General features: G+C 37.5%; 1 protein-coding gene across 11 annotated transcripts in view; it reads right to left on the minus strand.

The window, feature by feature from the left end:
• The window catches only part of TRAF3 (TNF receptor associated factor 3), a 73,303-nt gene that overhangs the window by 34,629 nt on the left and 22,554 nt on the right, over positions 1-16,120 (minus strand). For 6 of the 11 annotated variants that reach the window (XM_075753494.1, XM_075753491.1, XM_075753492.1 and 3 more), the window contains one exon: positions 175-431. In XM_075753494.1, coding sequence (XP_075609609.1) covers positions 175-416 — 242 coding nt within the window. In that variant the 5' untranslated portion in view covers positions 417-431. Of the gene's footprint in view, positions 1-174; positions 432-15,468; positions 15,613-16,120 lie in introns of all 11 variants that reach the window. The other 5 variants (XM_075753497.1, XM_075753490.1, XM_075753499.1 and 2 more) reach the window with 1 other exon arrangement.

A 16,120-nucleotide genomic window follows, 5' to 3' on the forward strand; every position in this document is an offset into this window, starting at 1 on the left:
ATGTTTGCACCAGCATATGGGTAACAAATAAGCAAGCAAGCCACAAGCAGAAGGCTGCTTTGAGCCAGGGCATTGGCGTAATGTATTCCTAAAACTACAACAGCGTCCACGCTATTTTCAGCGGTTCACAAGATTTAAATGCATCAACACGTTCTATCACAACAAACAACATACCTTAGCAAGGCATTCATGCAGGTCTCACAGAATCTGTGTCCACATTCAGTCTGTTTAGGATTGCATAAGATGAGGTGACATTTTTCACATTTATATTTATCTTCCACAGCATTTACAAATTTCTCTTTGTAGCCACCTTGCTCCGGAACATAAATCGATGCTGAAGGACTGCGATCAGGATTGGCCCTTTGTTGTACCATTTCTACAGATAAAGGGGGTTCTGTCTTCTTACTGGTGTCCATGCTCTAAGATAGTTTCTGTGAAGCAAAAATGAGAAAACTTCTGAGAAATGAAGACCTCTCTTTCCATTTAAATAAAACAAATACAGCATTTCTGATAGACTACATAAACCCAGAAAGCACTAAAAACAGATGTGTCTCCACACATCATGTGAACATAATACATACATAACTGCCCAAGTATACTAAGCATAGCAATTCTGTAAAATATTCTACGTTTTTCAAAGGCTCTAGAAGGTCAAGAATTAAAATCTATTACTGAAAGCAAAGTGTTAGTTAATGATGGGCATCACTCTAGGAACAAAGAAGAGAATTTGTATTCTTCCCTCTCTCTCTGAAAAATGCCCTTAATATTGAAGTTATACCATTAGAGGAAGCAGCAAGGGGTGTGGTGGAGATGGTGCACTGGTACTGTACCACACACACACCACTACTCACATGCTACTGTAAAAAGCACACAACCATCAGTATCCTATACAGGGTATCTGAAATCTCCGCAGATCCACTACCAACTTCTATCTCATGCAGTAGCAAAGTGTAAGACACACTGCTTTAAGTCTGTTTTAGAACAAGACAACAGGTTTTTACTTATTAAATACTTTCCAACCTTTTTATCACACAATCTCCACGTGAAGAGAAAAGGTGATACAAGTCTAATTGACAGAGGAGAAAGGCATACATAACATGGCCGCTCGACTACTTCACCAGGACTAAGCACAACTGACAGGCAGCTGAGAAAATAATTAATACAGTTGAAGACTGAATTACAGTACCTAGTATCTTGGACGGGGATTCTTCTAGGTCAGCATGCAAAGCATTAGCAGAGCAACAGAGGAAGAATACTCCAGGTTAGATTTTAAAACCTGTTTTCAATAATTTCCTTGCTTATCTTGCAGTCAAACAAGCATAAGTGGTCTTAAAAAACCTCAGCAAATGAAGGAGAAAGCACAGTTGGAGGACACACCACCTATTTACATAAAGAGAAACGCCTGGCTATTTACAAGAGAAAGGCATACTTCAATTCTCCCTCCATGTTAACTGACACGCGAAATATAAACCTGTTCCACTGCTTTACAGCTGCCTCAGCCGCTACAGTTATAATTCAACTTTAAGAAACAGAATGAAGAAATGAGGCCCAATTCAATTCTCAATTACAAAAGTATGTTCACCACTAACACAAAGGGAGTCAAATGCCTCACATCCCAAATACATAAAGCTTCTTGGACATGCTTTTTGTGATCTCTTATCTTCCCTCACTAAGCCCAAAGCAAGTACTTGTAATTGAATGTGTTTTCTTGTAAATCATTTCTGCATCTATACTTTTGGTATAGAATTCTCCATGGAGACTAAACAGAAAGGGAACAAGGAAATTTCTCTCATTTCTGATACCAACTGTTATTTCTAGAAACAAAAGACAAACCATTGCAAGTTATCACTGATAACATTTCATGTCTTTACCAACACCAGCTGAGCAAGGGTAGAGACGCTGCATGAAGAATCCACACTTCATTGCCCCCTTGCCCCAGGGAACAGCCTCTCTGTATCTCCATCAGAGAGAGCCCAAGGAAACCATCCTCATATCTTGATATATAGACCCAATGATTGGCTCTTACCAAAAAATTAAAAAAAACCCAAACCAAAACAAACAAAACAACAACAACAACAACGCCAAACAAAACAGTAACTGAAAGGGAAATAAATTCTGGTCCATAATTTGAATTAATTCCTGACTATTCCTTGTCTACTCTTCAAAGACTGCAGAGTCTAATGCCTTGGCAGAAGAATATGGGGAAGAAAATAAATTAAAAAAAAAAAATCAGTGCTGAACTGAAAGTAACTTGCACCTCTCATTAATGAAGAAATTCAGATTATTTCAGACCATGGAAGTAAGCAAAGACTGAATTAGAGCTTCAGCAGTAAGCATAAAAAACCCCAAAAGAAACAGATAATGAGGACACTGAAGAGGCAATTCAAGAGATTGTAACCAGCACATAAGAAATGAGATGTGATGCTGACAACAAGAGCGTATGAGAGGCAAGGACGTTAAAAGAAGTGCTGCGAGTGAGAAAGGAAAGCAGTTGACGAAAGTAGTCTCGCTTTAGAGATTGCCAAAGGCATGACTGCCATTGCTGAACATCTGTGGCAGGACAGGGGGAAACCCAGCCATGAGCTCAGGACCTGGCACTTGGTTGCAGTTGTAAGAGGAAAGGAGATAAGCAAGAGAGGGGGGGAAAAAAAAAAGTGCAGCTCCATAAGCATCCGGACTGGTGAAACTTAGCTACCTATGGATTTGCCTCTTGTGTGCAACGGGGGGGGGAAAGCTTCATTTGCAGCTTGTAGTTAAGGAATCTGTAAAAGTTTTCAGTTCTCAGATTTGTAATTTGTAGATACATATTAGTGCGTCTTTTCCCTCTGTAACTGCACATTCAATACCTCTACCATTCTGTCAACTCTTGAAGTCAAAAGCCAACTTAAGCACATTGACTTGTAAGAACAACACAGGGAATGTGATTTTACTTAAAATGCCAGAGCAAAACAAGGCATGGCCTGATTCTGACCCAGAGAAGAAATTCAGAAAGGAAGGCACTAAAAAAAAAGCTGAGGGGAGAACTGGCAAGTTGAGAGAGCACAAAGCTCCTGAACTTGTAAGTGATACATCAAAACTACTGCATGTCTCCTTCTCCATTAAGTTTCTTCCAAACAAAAAGAAGCTAAAGATGATTAGAGATGTGAAATGTTCCAATAGCACGATTTCTTCATGAAAACTGAATAACTAGTCACAAGGAGGCAGTCAGGGGTAAGAAGGAGAACATTCAAGATTTAACTGAGAAAGAGTACCGAATGCCAAATGAGCAGCAGGTGAGAGTTTCATAGATACACGAAACTGCTCAGGGGCTGGACTGTCAGCTGTCAAGAGAGATTTCATACCAAAATAAACTGCACAGCGCTCCACAGGACTCCACTTTTGGAATTGACTTATTAGCTATCTTGTCACAGAAAACAACCAGAAAGCACACTGATAAATAAAATTTACTATGCAGTATGCCTAACAGTCAGATTTGTGTGCCTCAGGTTTTATGTTTCTGCTTTATGAAGAAGTATGTCAGATCAGAAAAGCTAAGCAAGTGCAGCACCAGAGCAGCCAGCTTGGTGAGGAATTCTCTTCCACAATACTCTGAACAGCGAGAATTTTCTTATGCAGCAAACCCAGGAAGCCATTCATGAAGTACTGCAATAAAATACAACAGAGAACTGAGCTTAAAAGAACACCAAAACCTCTTTTCTTATAACTAGAGGTGCATTTAACAAGGGGGTGGGAAAACATGATGTCTATCAAACTACTGAGGGCACTGAGCTATGCCCTCCCGCATACGAGTCATGTGCGCCTACACCTGTATATGGGATCAGTGGTGAACGCAAGTGTAGATAACACAAACATTTCAGCTGCCACCCTTTTGCAAACAGCTTTCTATTATGGTTTACATACCACTACAGGGTGACATCTGCAATGTCGTCTCTTCCTTTTCAGGAACCTTTAGCAGCAGGACTCAGATTATAACCTCACAATCATGTTTCCAACTGCCAACAAGAAGCAATTTTGAAGTCACACCTCAGTAAGATACTATGTGCTTACAGCAGTGAAGATAACACACTTCCAGAGAGCAAGGAGAGGAGTCTGGCTAGAACATTCAAGATGGCTAGTTCTGGTGGGGGCCTCCCATTCCTAAAGGCATGGCAAGCTGCCATCAAGTGAAAGACTCTGGTTCTTGTTCAGCAAGCTAAATCTTAACTCCTAATTCACCTCTAGCTATTTCTTAAGCTCCAGTTCCTTATCCCTGGGAAAAATCATCGCAATAAAAGAATATGACTTTTAGGTGTCTTAAAACCGTTAAATCTTGGACAATCACCTTTAGGACAGACAAGTACATAAAAAGAGGCAAAGTCACCGAGGTCGGTTCTGTCCACTGTTGATGCTTTCAGCCACCTCTCCTGCAGCCAGCAAATGCTGTTCAGCAGAGTAACAGAAGTGGAGACTGTTCTGGTCATCAGACGGGTGACAATGCTTGCTCCAGTCTGTCAGCTCTACTGAGCTCCATTTTTGTCACTATTCTCGTTCAATACAAGTGGCACTCGAGTATCTGAGGCTGGACCTCAGTTAGTATTTCACACTGTATTTACTGTAATAAACGTCAGAACAACTTGTTGTCACGTAACTCATACTAACATTAGAACAGAGGGTTAGAAACTGGAAGCAAAAGTGAATTTACTGACAAAGATGTTCCAAGAATTAGAAAGCATGGGAGTTCCCAAACAAAAAGCATTTTGCTTTCTCGTTTAAGCAAGGATGCTGTTCTCACTGAAATAGGGCAAACATCCTAGAAGTCTCCATTAGCATGCTGTATTATACCACTTATATTTTTTTATTTGCTCTTTGGGAATAAAGCCGATTTGCAACATAGAAATACAATAAAGTTTCTCTAAAAATTGAAAATAAATTTGCATTAAAAAACCAGGAAAAAATTAATTAACTCCTATGTAATCTAAAACACCCCCCCAAAAAGAATTCATTGCAAAAAGGACCACAGGATTTGGCACCTAGCAAGTTCTGCATGAAAACAGTTTCAATATATTGACAATACAAAGCAACTAGGCTTTTGCCAAAGTTTTAAAATTCAAAAAAGTCAAGAAATTATTTTAAATAAATGTTTTAGTTACACTACCAGAGAAGAGGGTAACAGAAGACACAATATAATTTGGTTATTACTTCGGACAGAAAGGCTTTTCTATCAAATTACAATTTGCGCTAAGAACAGAAGTTACTCAAATGGAACAGCAGCGTATCTAAATTAAGCTCTGAAAAAGAAATCTGAAGTTGGACAGGGAGCTAAAGATCACAGCAGAAAAGTGACCAATGAGATGATTCAACTGTTCCTCTTCAAAAAACAGTTTATATATTCTTATCTAAAAAGCATCAAACCACACAAACTTCAGTGTCTCATCCTAACTAGGTCATTTTTTTGGTAGCATAGGATTTGTTTTGGGGATTTTTTTGGGTTTTGTTGTTTTTTTTTTTTTTTTTTTTTAAGATAGGGCTTGTGATTGTTCTGTCTCTCCTTCCAGGCTCTCAAAAACACTTGGGAACCAACTGCACAGATAGATTTCACAAAAATGACCAGCTATGTGGGGAATAGAAGAAGAAATTTAATGTAGTGCCCCATTGAGCAAGAGGCTGTAAAAGTGCAACCTCAATCATCACCACCTTTGTGTGGTCCATCAGTTGGCCAGTCAGTACATAGTCACGTCCAAACCAGCCAAGACCACCTGCTCACTTTTGTCCAGGGAAACTTCATGGGTTTAGTCTCCTCCAATATTATAATGGTGGAGGGTGGGCTGGAGGTCTTTTTTTTGGGTTTTTTTTTTTTTTTATTGAGGAGGGGGGGCTAAGGGTAAAAAAAAGTGATGTAGAGCACAGATACAGTAGGAAACTAGACTTCATCAGTTTCACTCCTCATAGAATTTTCTGCTGTACTTCACAAGATAGCCTCAGAGAACCAAATCATCAGGTACCTGGAGTGGTATTTCCAGCTTTTCAGTCTTCCCAGCCCATGTGCTTTCTATCACCAAGAATTATTGCTTCAAGTTATCACACAGAAGTCTTTGTCTTAAAATTAAATTATTAAAACAATCTGAACTTTCCCTTTGTCTTATATTTCAGCATTTTATAGCTTCTAATAAATTCCTAGCACATACTTACTGAAAAGAACATACATCTTTCACCATCTTTTAGACAAGTCTTCTGACTCAGTTCTGCTTCTACTTCTGAGTGCGATTATAATATGCAACATACACTGTCATACCTTGATGACTGGTTAAAACAACAATGCAAGCTGAAAGCAGTATATTGGTCACAACGTATTATCAATTTACTCAGTGCACACACGTCAAAAAAAAAAAAAATAAATAAAGCTGAGCAGGGAGGCTGCCATGGGAATCTTGACTCTAGAGCTCTTAAGCACGAGGGTGTTTTGCTGCAGAGGTCTGTTCTCACAACATCCCGCCACCCCTCAGCCTGGCATTCTGGTAAAAGCCCCACCATTGAGTCTGGACAGGGACACAGAAGAACAACTGAGAAATAAAATGCAAATAGCTTGAATCACTCCATAAAAATACCTAGGCAGTGACTGAAGCAGCACTGGAGTTTGTAAGCAGATGACTATTCATTGATTTTGCCTCATGTGAGGTCAGAAGTCTTGGCACTTTCACTCCTCTTGTTTGTATGGGGGAACTACTGATACTTTTTTTCCCCTGTCACCATGCACTTGTCACACTTGATGCACTATTGACTGTTTATGTACAGTGTATATAGGATCAACCAACCAGTGCTGAAGTATTTCCAGCATACACTTTAAGAAGAAATTCTGAGGGGGGCAGAAGGATGGGGAAAGGTTGCTGGTCACCAGTGCTAGATATAACTACACAGTGAAGAAGAGGAGACCATTCCTTATCTTCTGTTATGCAAGACATTAAAATACTAAGTCTAATTCCTATACAAATATAAAAGCAGCATTGATATTTTAAACTTATTGTTCCTTGTGTTAAAATAAGTCAGTTATTTTAACTACTTTAAATTTTGCCCTGTACTTCCATTAGCATCCACCTTCCTTGCATAAACTAATGCAAACCAACTGTGAAGAAGACCTTGAGATACGCATAATAGAAGAGATGCGGATCAATAGGAAATATCACAGCTTGGTTATAAGCAAGTAGGACAGAAGCATTTGAAAACACAGAAGACAGTATTCTGTGCACAAGAAGCTGCTGCCATTTGCAAGCTCTTCAGAGTCACTTATTAGTGCAGTATCCCAGAGATGCTGAGGTTGGAAGGGACCTCTGGATTTATCTAGCCCAACCTCCTGTTCAGTGCAACACCAACTTCAATGTTAGATCAGGTTGTCCAAGGCTGAGTTTTCACAAACTGCAAGGATGAAGATACTTCAACCTCTCCAAGCAACCCGTTCCAATGCTTAACACTCTTCTGCGAGGAGTTTTTATTACCGTAATTGTGGCATGATAATCTTATGTAGAAAAAAGGTCTGTTCCAATAGATGAACTGCTACGTTCTCAAGCAACTAAACCAGATGTCATCACAATCTTTAAGGTCTCTAGTCTGTAAAAGTTATTGAACAAACAGCAAAACTATTTTTGGCTTAGCTGGTACAGGCTATTTCTTCTTTTCCTATCTGAACTAGAAAATCAGAAGTATAACAAAAAATGGAATCTTGACATTCTTGCAAAAGAACAACCGTGCACGTCACTTGGATCGCAAACATTGTGTATTTCCCACGTTCTAGTTTGCAAGATGACTGAATAGCAGAAAATTAACAGTAAAGTAAGTTTTACATTGTTTTATTCTTTTATTTTTTTATCGCTTTCCTTGGCTCTATTTCTTTCAACAATGAGACTACACATTCATGTGAAGTGTCTTACAGGATTAAACAAACCAGCATCCCAGTACAGGAAACTCAATTTCGTAAGCCTGCTAGACTATGGTTTCATGGAAACAATTATAATATACACTTCCTCCTGCATGTAACAATTTCTGGATTCTAAACAGAAAACAAAGCATTGGAGAAATGTGCAAAGCAATTACATCAGTATTAAAAGATGAGAATGGGAATATTTATAAATATAATATAGTATTATTTTGGAGCATCCAAAAGCCCAGGGACTGACAGTTTTAATAACTACCCAATAATACACTGAGTAGAATTAACTTGCAGTCTAACATATACAGCACTGATGAGAAGAAAAACTTTAAAAAGGGATTCTATTATAACTATTTTAAAAAAAAGACAACAGAAAAGTAATTCAGTGCAATTTAAGAAAGCTGCTTTCTATGTGACACTATGTTCAACTATTACTTTTTTGAAAGTTAACAGCATTCTTTTGAATCATGGCATATGGGCTGGCAAAACTGCTTTAAAATTCAGCCTGAGGCAGTAGTAAAAACAAAGTGTTTGTATTTTGACTTACACTTGCTATCTACAGCTCTCAATAATTACTCTGTAATCTCAGTGGGCTACCAAACAACAGTATAAAGTCATTTGAACTGCAAGAAATCAAAAGCCTCTTTCAGAAATCAAAAGATCTCTTAAGCTTTGAAAGCCTGGGTCACAAGACCACAGATAAGAGACATGCTGTCCAAGCTCCCGCGTGTATTTTCTTCTGCATTTTGAATTCTTGTCTATGGGTGCAGGAAAGAAAAGACAAAACATACAAGGTTATTGCAATTCACCTATGAAATTAGCCCCCAATTGGGATCCACATTTCTATACAAGGTTTTTAGTAGAAGCATTTAAAGAACAGGAAAGATCAAGAGATGATCAGACGATCATAGGACAAAGTGTACTTTAATCTCTTCCTCTGCTGTTCAGGGGAACTCCAGGATTGAGATACATATGCCAGTCCCACGTGGAAGAAGCGGATCAACACTGTGTATTTTTCGTAACTTCCGACTCTGTTTATGGAGGAAAAGTTCTAATGTACCACAGAAGAAAAATACTCATATCAAATATTCTGAGAAATGCCATAATATTTTAAGGTAGTTTCCTTTTACAAAACTGTTTTATAAATGCTTTGAAGAGAGAACTAGCAAAACCAGTTTCTATTTCCATTGCAAATACTCTGTTTTTATGGAAAGCTATTTCCATCAGTCCAGATTTCCTCCACTTCTTGTTTCACAGCAAGCCTAACAATTCCTTCACTTTTGTTGCACAGCACAGAAGTCATTGGTTCACGTGTTAGAAGTGGCAACATCAAATCACATACACCCAAAAGAGAAGTCATTCGCTATGTTTCCCACTTATGCCTGCTATGATTGGAAACAGTAAATTTGAACTACCCATGACAAATCCTAACAAGGATCAACAAGGGCTAAGGCAGATGGCATGTCCAAATCATTGTGGCCAAAGCATACAGTCCTAGAAAAAGATGTCTTATCCCCCCGTGACCTAAAAGAAGTCCCCTCTTCCTCCCAAGGTGTGTCTTCAAGAAAGATCTGCTGCGTAATTTATTACAAACAACTTGCTTTTAAACTACATCAACTTAAAACACTAAAGTCTGTTCACCTCTGAAATCACCAAATAGGAATCAAAAATTCTTGCTGTCTTTTAAAGTTATTGTCAGTCTTTTATTTTTTTTTTTTTTTAAACCAAGACCTAATGATGGATGCTATTCTTTTCCACCCTGTTGATCAAAGAGATCCTCAGTTTCTAATCTAATGGAATTTCCGAAGTCAAGCAGAACAGCAACAGATAGTCTTCAAATCACAGTCTATCTACTCTGCTGACTGGCAAATTCATGAAGAATACTTTCTGCACCATCAATTTCTGGCAGAGTGCATCTGTCCTTGACTCTTAATGAATCCAGCCTTGAAATCTAAGAAGAGGTACTACCTGTCTTAAAAATTCTTCATCTCATCTTCCGCAATTATTAGCAAAAAGTATCTGAAGGCAAAGGTGTCAGAGACTAGCAAATAAAAAAAAAAATCCCAGAGCACTTCAAGAGGCTTATTATAAATAATTACAGAAAAAATGTCCACTCAACATTCCCAAAAATATTAGTTAATCTAATTTTAAAATGCAGCTCATCTTTAACAAAATAATCCTCCCAGGAAATTCTGAACACAGCAGAGAATAGACGAAGCTGGTAAATGAAACAGAATGCAACTTCAAGTATGGCTCTGCATTTTTTGAATTCAATGTTGATATGAAGTACTGTGGGACTAGAAATAATCATTCCAAAAAACTGAGATCACAGTATCTCACTTCTACAAGAAATTCTTTCCATTCTAACTGAAGTAAGTTTTCTAAGCCTATGTCCAAAGCTCAAAAAGTCTATCTATCCTGTCTCCTATGGAAACTAACTCACCCATATAAAACATTTTCTTTTCCATTTAATGCAATTGACCACTGCATACTATGAACACAGGTAAGAAAGAATTACTTCTTCACACTCCTCTAAATACTAATCAAATTCTGGAAACTAACAATATCATCAGAGTATTTTATTTAACATTAAACTGCCTGGAGAACATTCATTCATGCACAGATCTCAACATCTCACTAATCTCAAGAAAATTTTTTCACCAATGTAGATGACATCTTCAGCTTTATCTAAAATTATTGCTTCTTATTCAGGAAGAAAAAGGAAAAAAGGTGTAAGGGCAATTCTCTCACCATTTGCCTGTGTTGTATTATTTATCAGAATGTGGTAGAAGACAAAAACGTTGCCCACTTGTTTAAGGAAGTTATAGCAGGTCTAAATTCAGTGATTTCAGTGTTTATGCTTCATTGTTTATATTGTATTTTTAATACCCAACATCTTGAAGTTTGGGGAAAGGGGGGCTGGGGTTGGGTTTGTTGTTAAGATTTTTCTATTAGAGAGGAAAAAAAACAATTGAAACATGTTTGTAAACAGAATCTAGAAGAAAAAAGCACAGGAAAAATGAAAAAACACCCCAAACACATAAACAAAACCTAACACCAAAACACTTGTGCTAGTATTTCAAGTTATACCAAAGTGCACTCCAGTTTCTACATCTCTAGTAAAAATGTATTACCAAAGTTGAGTTTTCAAGAGGAAAAAACAAGGTTTGGGAAGACATAGACTCTTAATTCAGACTTGTCAGAATATTCAGAATCAGAACTTCACATTCACTGCTAACTCAAGCATTTTTTACCTTTATAAAGGTGTTCATGGAAGAAGCTGGGGTTTTTGTAACTGAAGACTGAGATTCACAAAACACGTTTCCCAGCAATGTAAGAAAGGAAGGAACTTCTTGCTTCCTCTTGTAGTAAATGTAGGCTTTGGGAATATGCTACTGAAGGCCAAGTCTATGTAAGACAAATTCCTTCTAGTGTATTACAGTATTCGTTCTTCCAGCTGCAAAGTCTCATTAAAAGATTCTTTTACCTGGAACCTGCATGCAATTTCCTAGTTTCTATCTCAGATTGTGATTATGTTCCCATGTATCAAACCCCTTCATTATTTTGCCTTGCCAACCTTAAGTCTTGTATTTGCTGCCTGCAGGTTTATATCAACTGTTATTCTGGAGGTCTCAGATCAATAGATATTGTTGACATCTTGAGAACAAGCCATCTCTACTGCATCAGTTCAAACAAGATACTACCAAGGACAAAAAAACCAACAAAAAACCAGCACAACAAAAAAACCAAACAGGTCCCTTTGAATGTCTCTCTCTTGCACTGGATTTTAAGAATTAATAAAAATCAGCGAGGAAGTTGTCCTTCTACAATATACTTAATGTGAAGACTGTAAAAGTACTTTACAAATTTTTCTGACTAAATTTCACATCACTCCCCAAAAGCAAGCATTTGTCACTGTTACACAGGCAAAAAAGTTTAACACAAGAGATAGCAACCTTTCAAAGAAACTTCTGGTAGAATTCTACAGTCCTGCTGCTTCTTAAGGGACATGTTAAAAACTGGGACTTTCCCACCTGTGATAGAATCACAGAATCTTTAAGGTTGGAAAAGACCTCTAAGATCATCAAGTCCAACCACCCGCAAGGCCTTAGAAAGATTGCTGTCTTCAGATTTGGAATACAAAGTTGTCAGGTTTAGTTGAAACTTCTTTTTGCATGCTTAAAGCCAGAGGGTTCATCTAGTTAATATTAATGACATCATGTTCACCTCTACCAAATAAATACTGAATAGAGCAATTTTGGTTAATGTATTAATGGCAATCTAACATTTAAACACACATTTTTATTTTTGAAAATTCAAACCTGAATGCCTCCAGGTGTTGCACTAGAAACTAAATGAGAATACTCAGACATTCCTTGGAGAATTTATGCTGATAAACACTATCTGCTTGCATTATAAAGATCCATGCAGGCACAGCCTAGATGGGCAGAATGCGAAGAATAACTTCCAATTGTAGCAAATGCCAGATTTAAAATTATGGAGAGGACACTCACTGTTAGAGCAAGGGGCTTAAGTCCTAACATTAGAGTTTAAAGGACACTGCACCACTAATGACTATTCAGAGCACAGACAGCGATTCCACACTTTTTGCAAGTAACTCATCTCCAGGCAATGAAGCTTCCAATATTACAGCAGTGGTTTGGATTTTTTTTCCACCAATTCTACTGAATGGCTACATGATTTTAAGACTTTACCACTTTGTTTCCCCCTGAACTGTAAAATAAGCACAATATTGCTCACCTTTACAGTATCCCTGGCCTGAAGTGTTCTACATCAGTAGGAAGTATTATTTTTAGACTCTTCTTCTAGTGAGATTTGTCACCAGTCTGATTCCTCCTAGAAGCCTGGCTAAGACGAAATCACCTGCCCGCCCTTCTTAGTCTCGTAAGAGATTTTCTTCTTTATAATACTTTCCAATTAAGCTGCAGCCCGATGCTTTATGATCTATATGAAGCAATTTCAGGATCTGAAAACACTAGGTATAATATTATAGACAAACAGTTAAGAGAGGTCAAGGTACCCTCGTCTCTATATATAAGGAGAACTACGACCTTAACATTATAAATGCTTCTGTGAAGAATCTTTCCTTTTAACTGCTTCACATTGTTCTGGAAGCTCCTGTAGCGCTGGCTTTAGAAGATCCCAAGAAAGTGTCAAATTGAATCCAATTAAAAACATATATAAATGCACTTCCTACAATGTAGCATAAAGTCCCAAAATACATAAAAAATTGCCATAATATACATCCATGAAGCCAGGCACAATCCGGTTCCTGGGATTCTTTTCCATCATTAAACAGCCTCTACAACGCACTAGTAACAGGCTCAATGCCTACAGCACAGACATCCTGTCATAATTTCATTCAAGCCTAGGAGTATTTGCTTTCAGTAGACATAGTTGAAAGTTTTCTAGCAACATACAACAGTTGGAGGAAAAATAAAAAATAAAAAAGGTAGCTCCAAAACATCTGTTATGCATGATTCCTGTTTCTACTCTATACCTCTGCTAACCCCAGAAACAATTATTTTGAGGCCAAAAGCAGAAAATTCCTAGTGTTATCTCAAATCAGCAAGTTTTGTAGGTTAAGCATACAGTGTCAAAAAATTGTTTTCCCCTGTTTTTTGTTGTTGTTTTGGGGTAGGGATTTTTGGTGTTTTTTTTAATCTTCCACTTCTCAAGACAGTTATTCAGAAAAAAAAAAAAAAAGAATTATGAAACTAGGTATACACAAACACACACTGTATTTTTCTCTTTATATAGTTTTAGTAATTTATTCTCTTGGGTATTGACTACACCAGAGTTTTTCTAATCACAGCTATCACCAGCATAGCTGTCAGCAAATAAGTATAAACGTTATCCCATTTTGGAACAAGTATACATTTTGTTATCAATCCAAACAGCTTCTATGTCTCACTGAAGTAAGGGATTTCATTAGTGTGCCTACACAGGATAGAGGCCAATAACACCAGCAATTAAGGCAAATCCACAGTATCTAAGTTCAGCCGAATGAGGACAACCCCCATTTTCTATTCCCATATGAAGATTTTAAGTCTTTAATGACGTGTCATCACCCAATTTTGAAATTATGTCCAGATTTATTTTTTTTTAAAGTGGCCTAAGCTGAATGTAATATGTAACTAAAAACTCATCTCTAGTAATGCAAACTTTTTGTACTTATATACCATCCTTTATATAGCCTCCTTTTTTCTCTCTCATCTGTTAAGTTTTGACCAATAGTTTCAATCAAGCCCTCTGCTACCACTTTGAAGTTTTACCTCAAAGCACAACAAAAATCAACACCACCAGTTTTTGCAATATATTTTCCTGGCATCTATCTTTTATCATAGCAGCAATGCAATGGAAACCAAGTGTTTGCACATGGAAATTCAGACTAAAGTCATCAAAATAAACACTCATCCTCACAAGAAAAGTTGTATTATATTTTTGATGCCCACAAGGAGGAAACAATATGCGTATGACTAGATATTGAATTGAAAACAAGGCAAAAATGAGATTTCCAGAAAAGTTTGAGATGGCAGGTAAGCAGAAAGATACTCCACGTGAGTCCTAACCACCTACTTCAATGCTGAGGTAAAACTTTCTCCTGTATACAAATACTCATGCTTTAGTAGGGGGGGAAACAAAAAAAACCCCAACAACAACAAAAAAACACCCCCAAAAAATCAAATCACAAAATAAATGTAGTAGCAATTTGTGTCCTAACCATTAACTAGCAAGCTCATGAAATCCAGAGTACAGACCAGTTCAGCCATGCACTTAAACAAAAGACAAAAAAACCACTAGAAGAGAAAGTAGGTCAATCTATAACTCCAAATAAATCTTTCTCCTTCAAAGTTTATCCAACACTGTCAGAATTTTCCTGCTTGACAAATGTGAGATTTTCCCAGCAGTCAAAAAAGTTTTATTAACAGCAAAAACATCAGGAACGAATTTTACCATATCACAGCCACACAAAGCAGTGGCAGTGCCACCAAAGAATTTGACAAAGACGAGAATACAGTGCAGTGTCAAGCAACCCGCAAGTTACAAACATTAGAAGATTAAAAGGTGAGTCTCCAAACTAGCAATAACACGCTTTGATTATATATATATATTTTCTTAGAATCTACCCTTTAGAACAAGTTCCCCCTTAAGAACAGGTTACAAACCCCTTTTTCCATTTAAACACCTCATCAGCATCACAGCTGCTGTCAGAATGGCATAAAGGTTGAAATCCTTGATAGTTCTCATCCTCTTCCCAGCCTAACCTTTGTTCTTACTCACTGCCTCTTCTAACCTCTTCAGTAGCTCTCTGCTACCAGATAAACTCCATATCAGTCTGGAAATCTTACTTCTCACGTACAATTCTCCTTGAAAGACAACTGAAGAGGTTACAATATTAAAAGGGGACTGGTTAGTTTAAAAGAGCTCTTGATTTCCAAAGTTCGTGCGACAGCTCTCTTGATGAAATCTGTATACTTCTTTTTTTCCCCACACACTAACATCCCTTCCTTTCCCCAGATTTGGAAGACTCTTTCATTGCTTACATTTCCTTCGTTTTATTTGAATCTCATTTGATCTGCAGCTTGAGGAGAAAGGAGAATAGGCTTTCTCAATGCTCTGTTAGGGTTGTCTTTACTCTTGCCAATAAGAGGAGCTTTGCTATAGTCTGCCCAGTTCCTTTCTTTGCCCTAAAGAAAGAAAAGTTCAAATTATGTTACCTTCATTCAAAAACCCTGTACATGTTTCTCAGCATCTGTAAAGTTAGTCTAATGAAACTGAGGAAGTACCAAAGTAATTTTTAATGATAAATTTTAAAAATAACATAAAGAACATTATAGGTAACATATAAACGTAAGATTTTTAAAGTACTGTTTTCCACTCCTCCACTACTGTTCACAAAGGACTTTCAACAAAACAACACTATAGAAGGGCATGCACAAAGTAAAAATCAGGGCTAATTTTTCCTGCCTTCACACACATACAAGCTTCTCCACCCAGACATATTACTTGTCGTTACAGACTGTACAAAATCTTCACAGCAGTGCCATTTTCTTGATAACAGTCTGTTCAATTCATTTGGAAACAGTAGTCCAATTCTGGGAAAGTAACTAATGGTTCTGTAGAATGTTTCTTAAAAAACACCAACAGCCTATGACAGTATCCAAACAGATCATTAGAAGAAAGCAACCTGGTTTG

The sequence above is a fragment of the Balearica regulorum genome, chromosome 5, assembly GCF_011004875.1.
Source record: "Balearica regulorum gibbericeps isolate bBalReg1 chromosome 5, bBalReg1.pri, whole genome shotgun sequence".
In the NCBI taxonomy this organism is placed as follows: Eukaryota; Metazoa; Chordata; class Aves; order Gruiformes; family Gruidae; genus Balearica; species Balearica regulorum.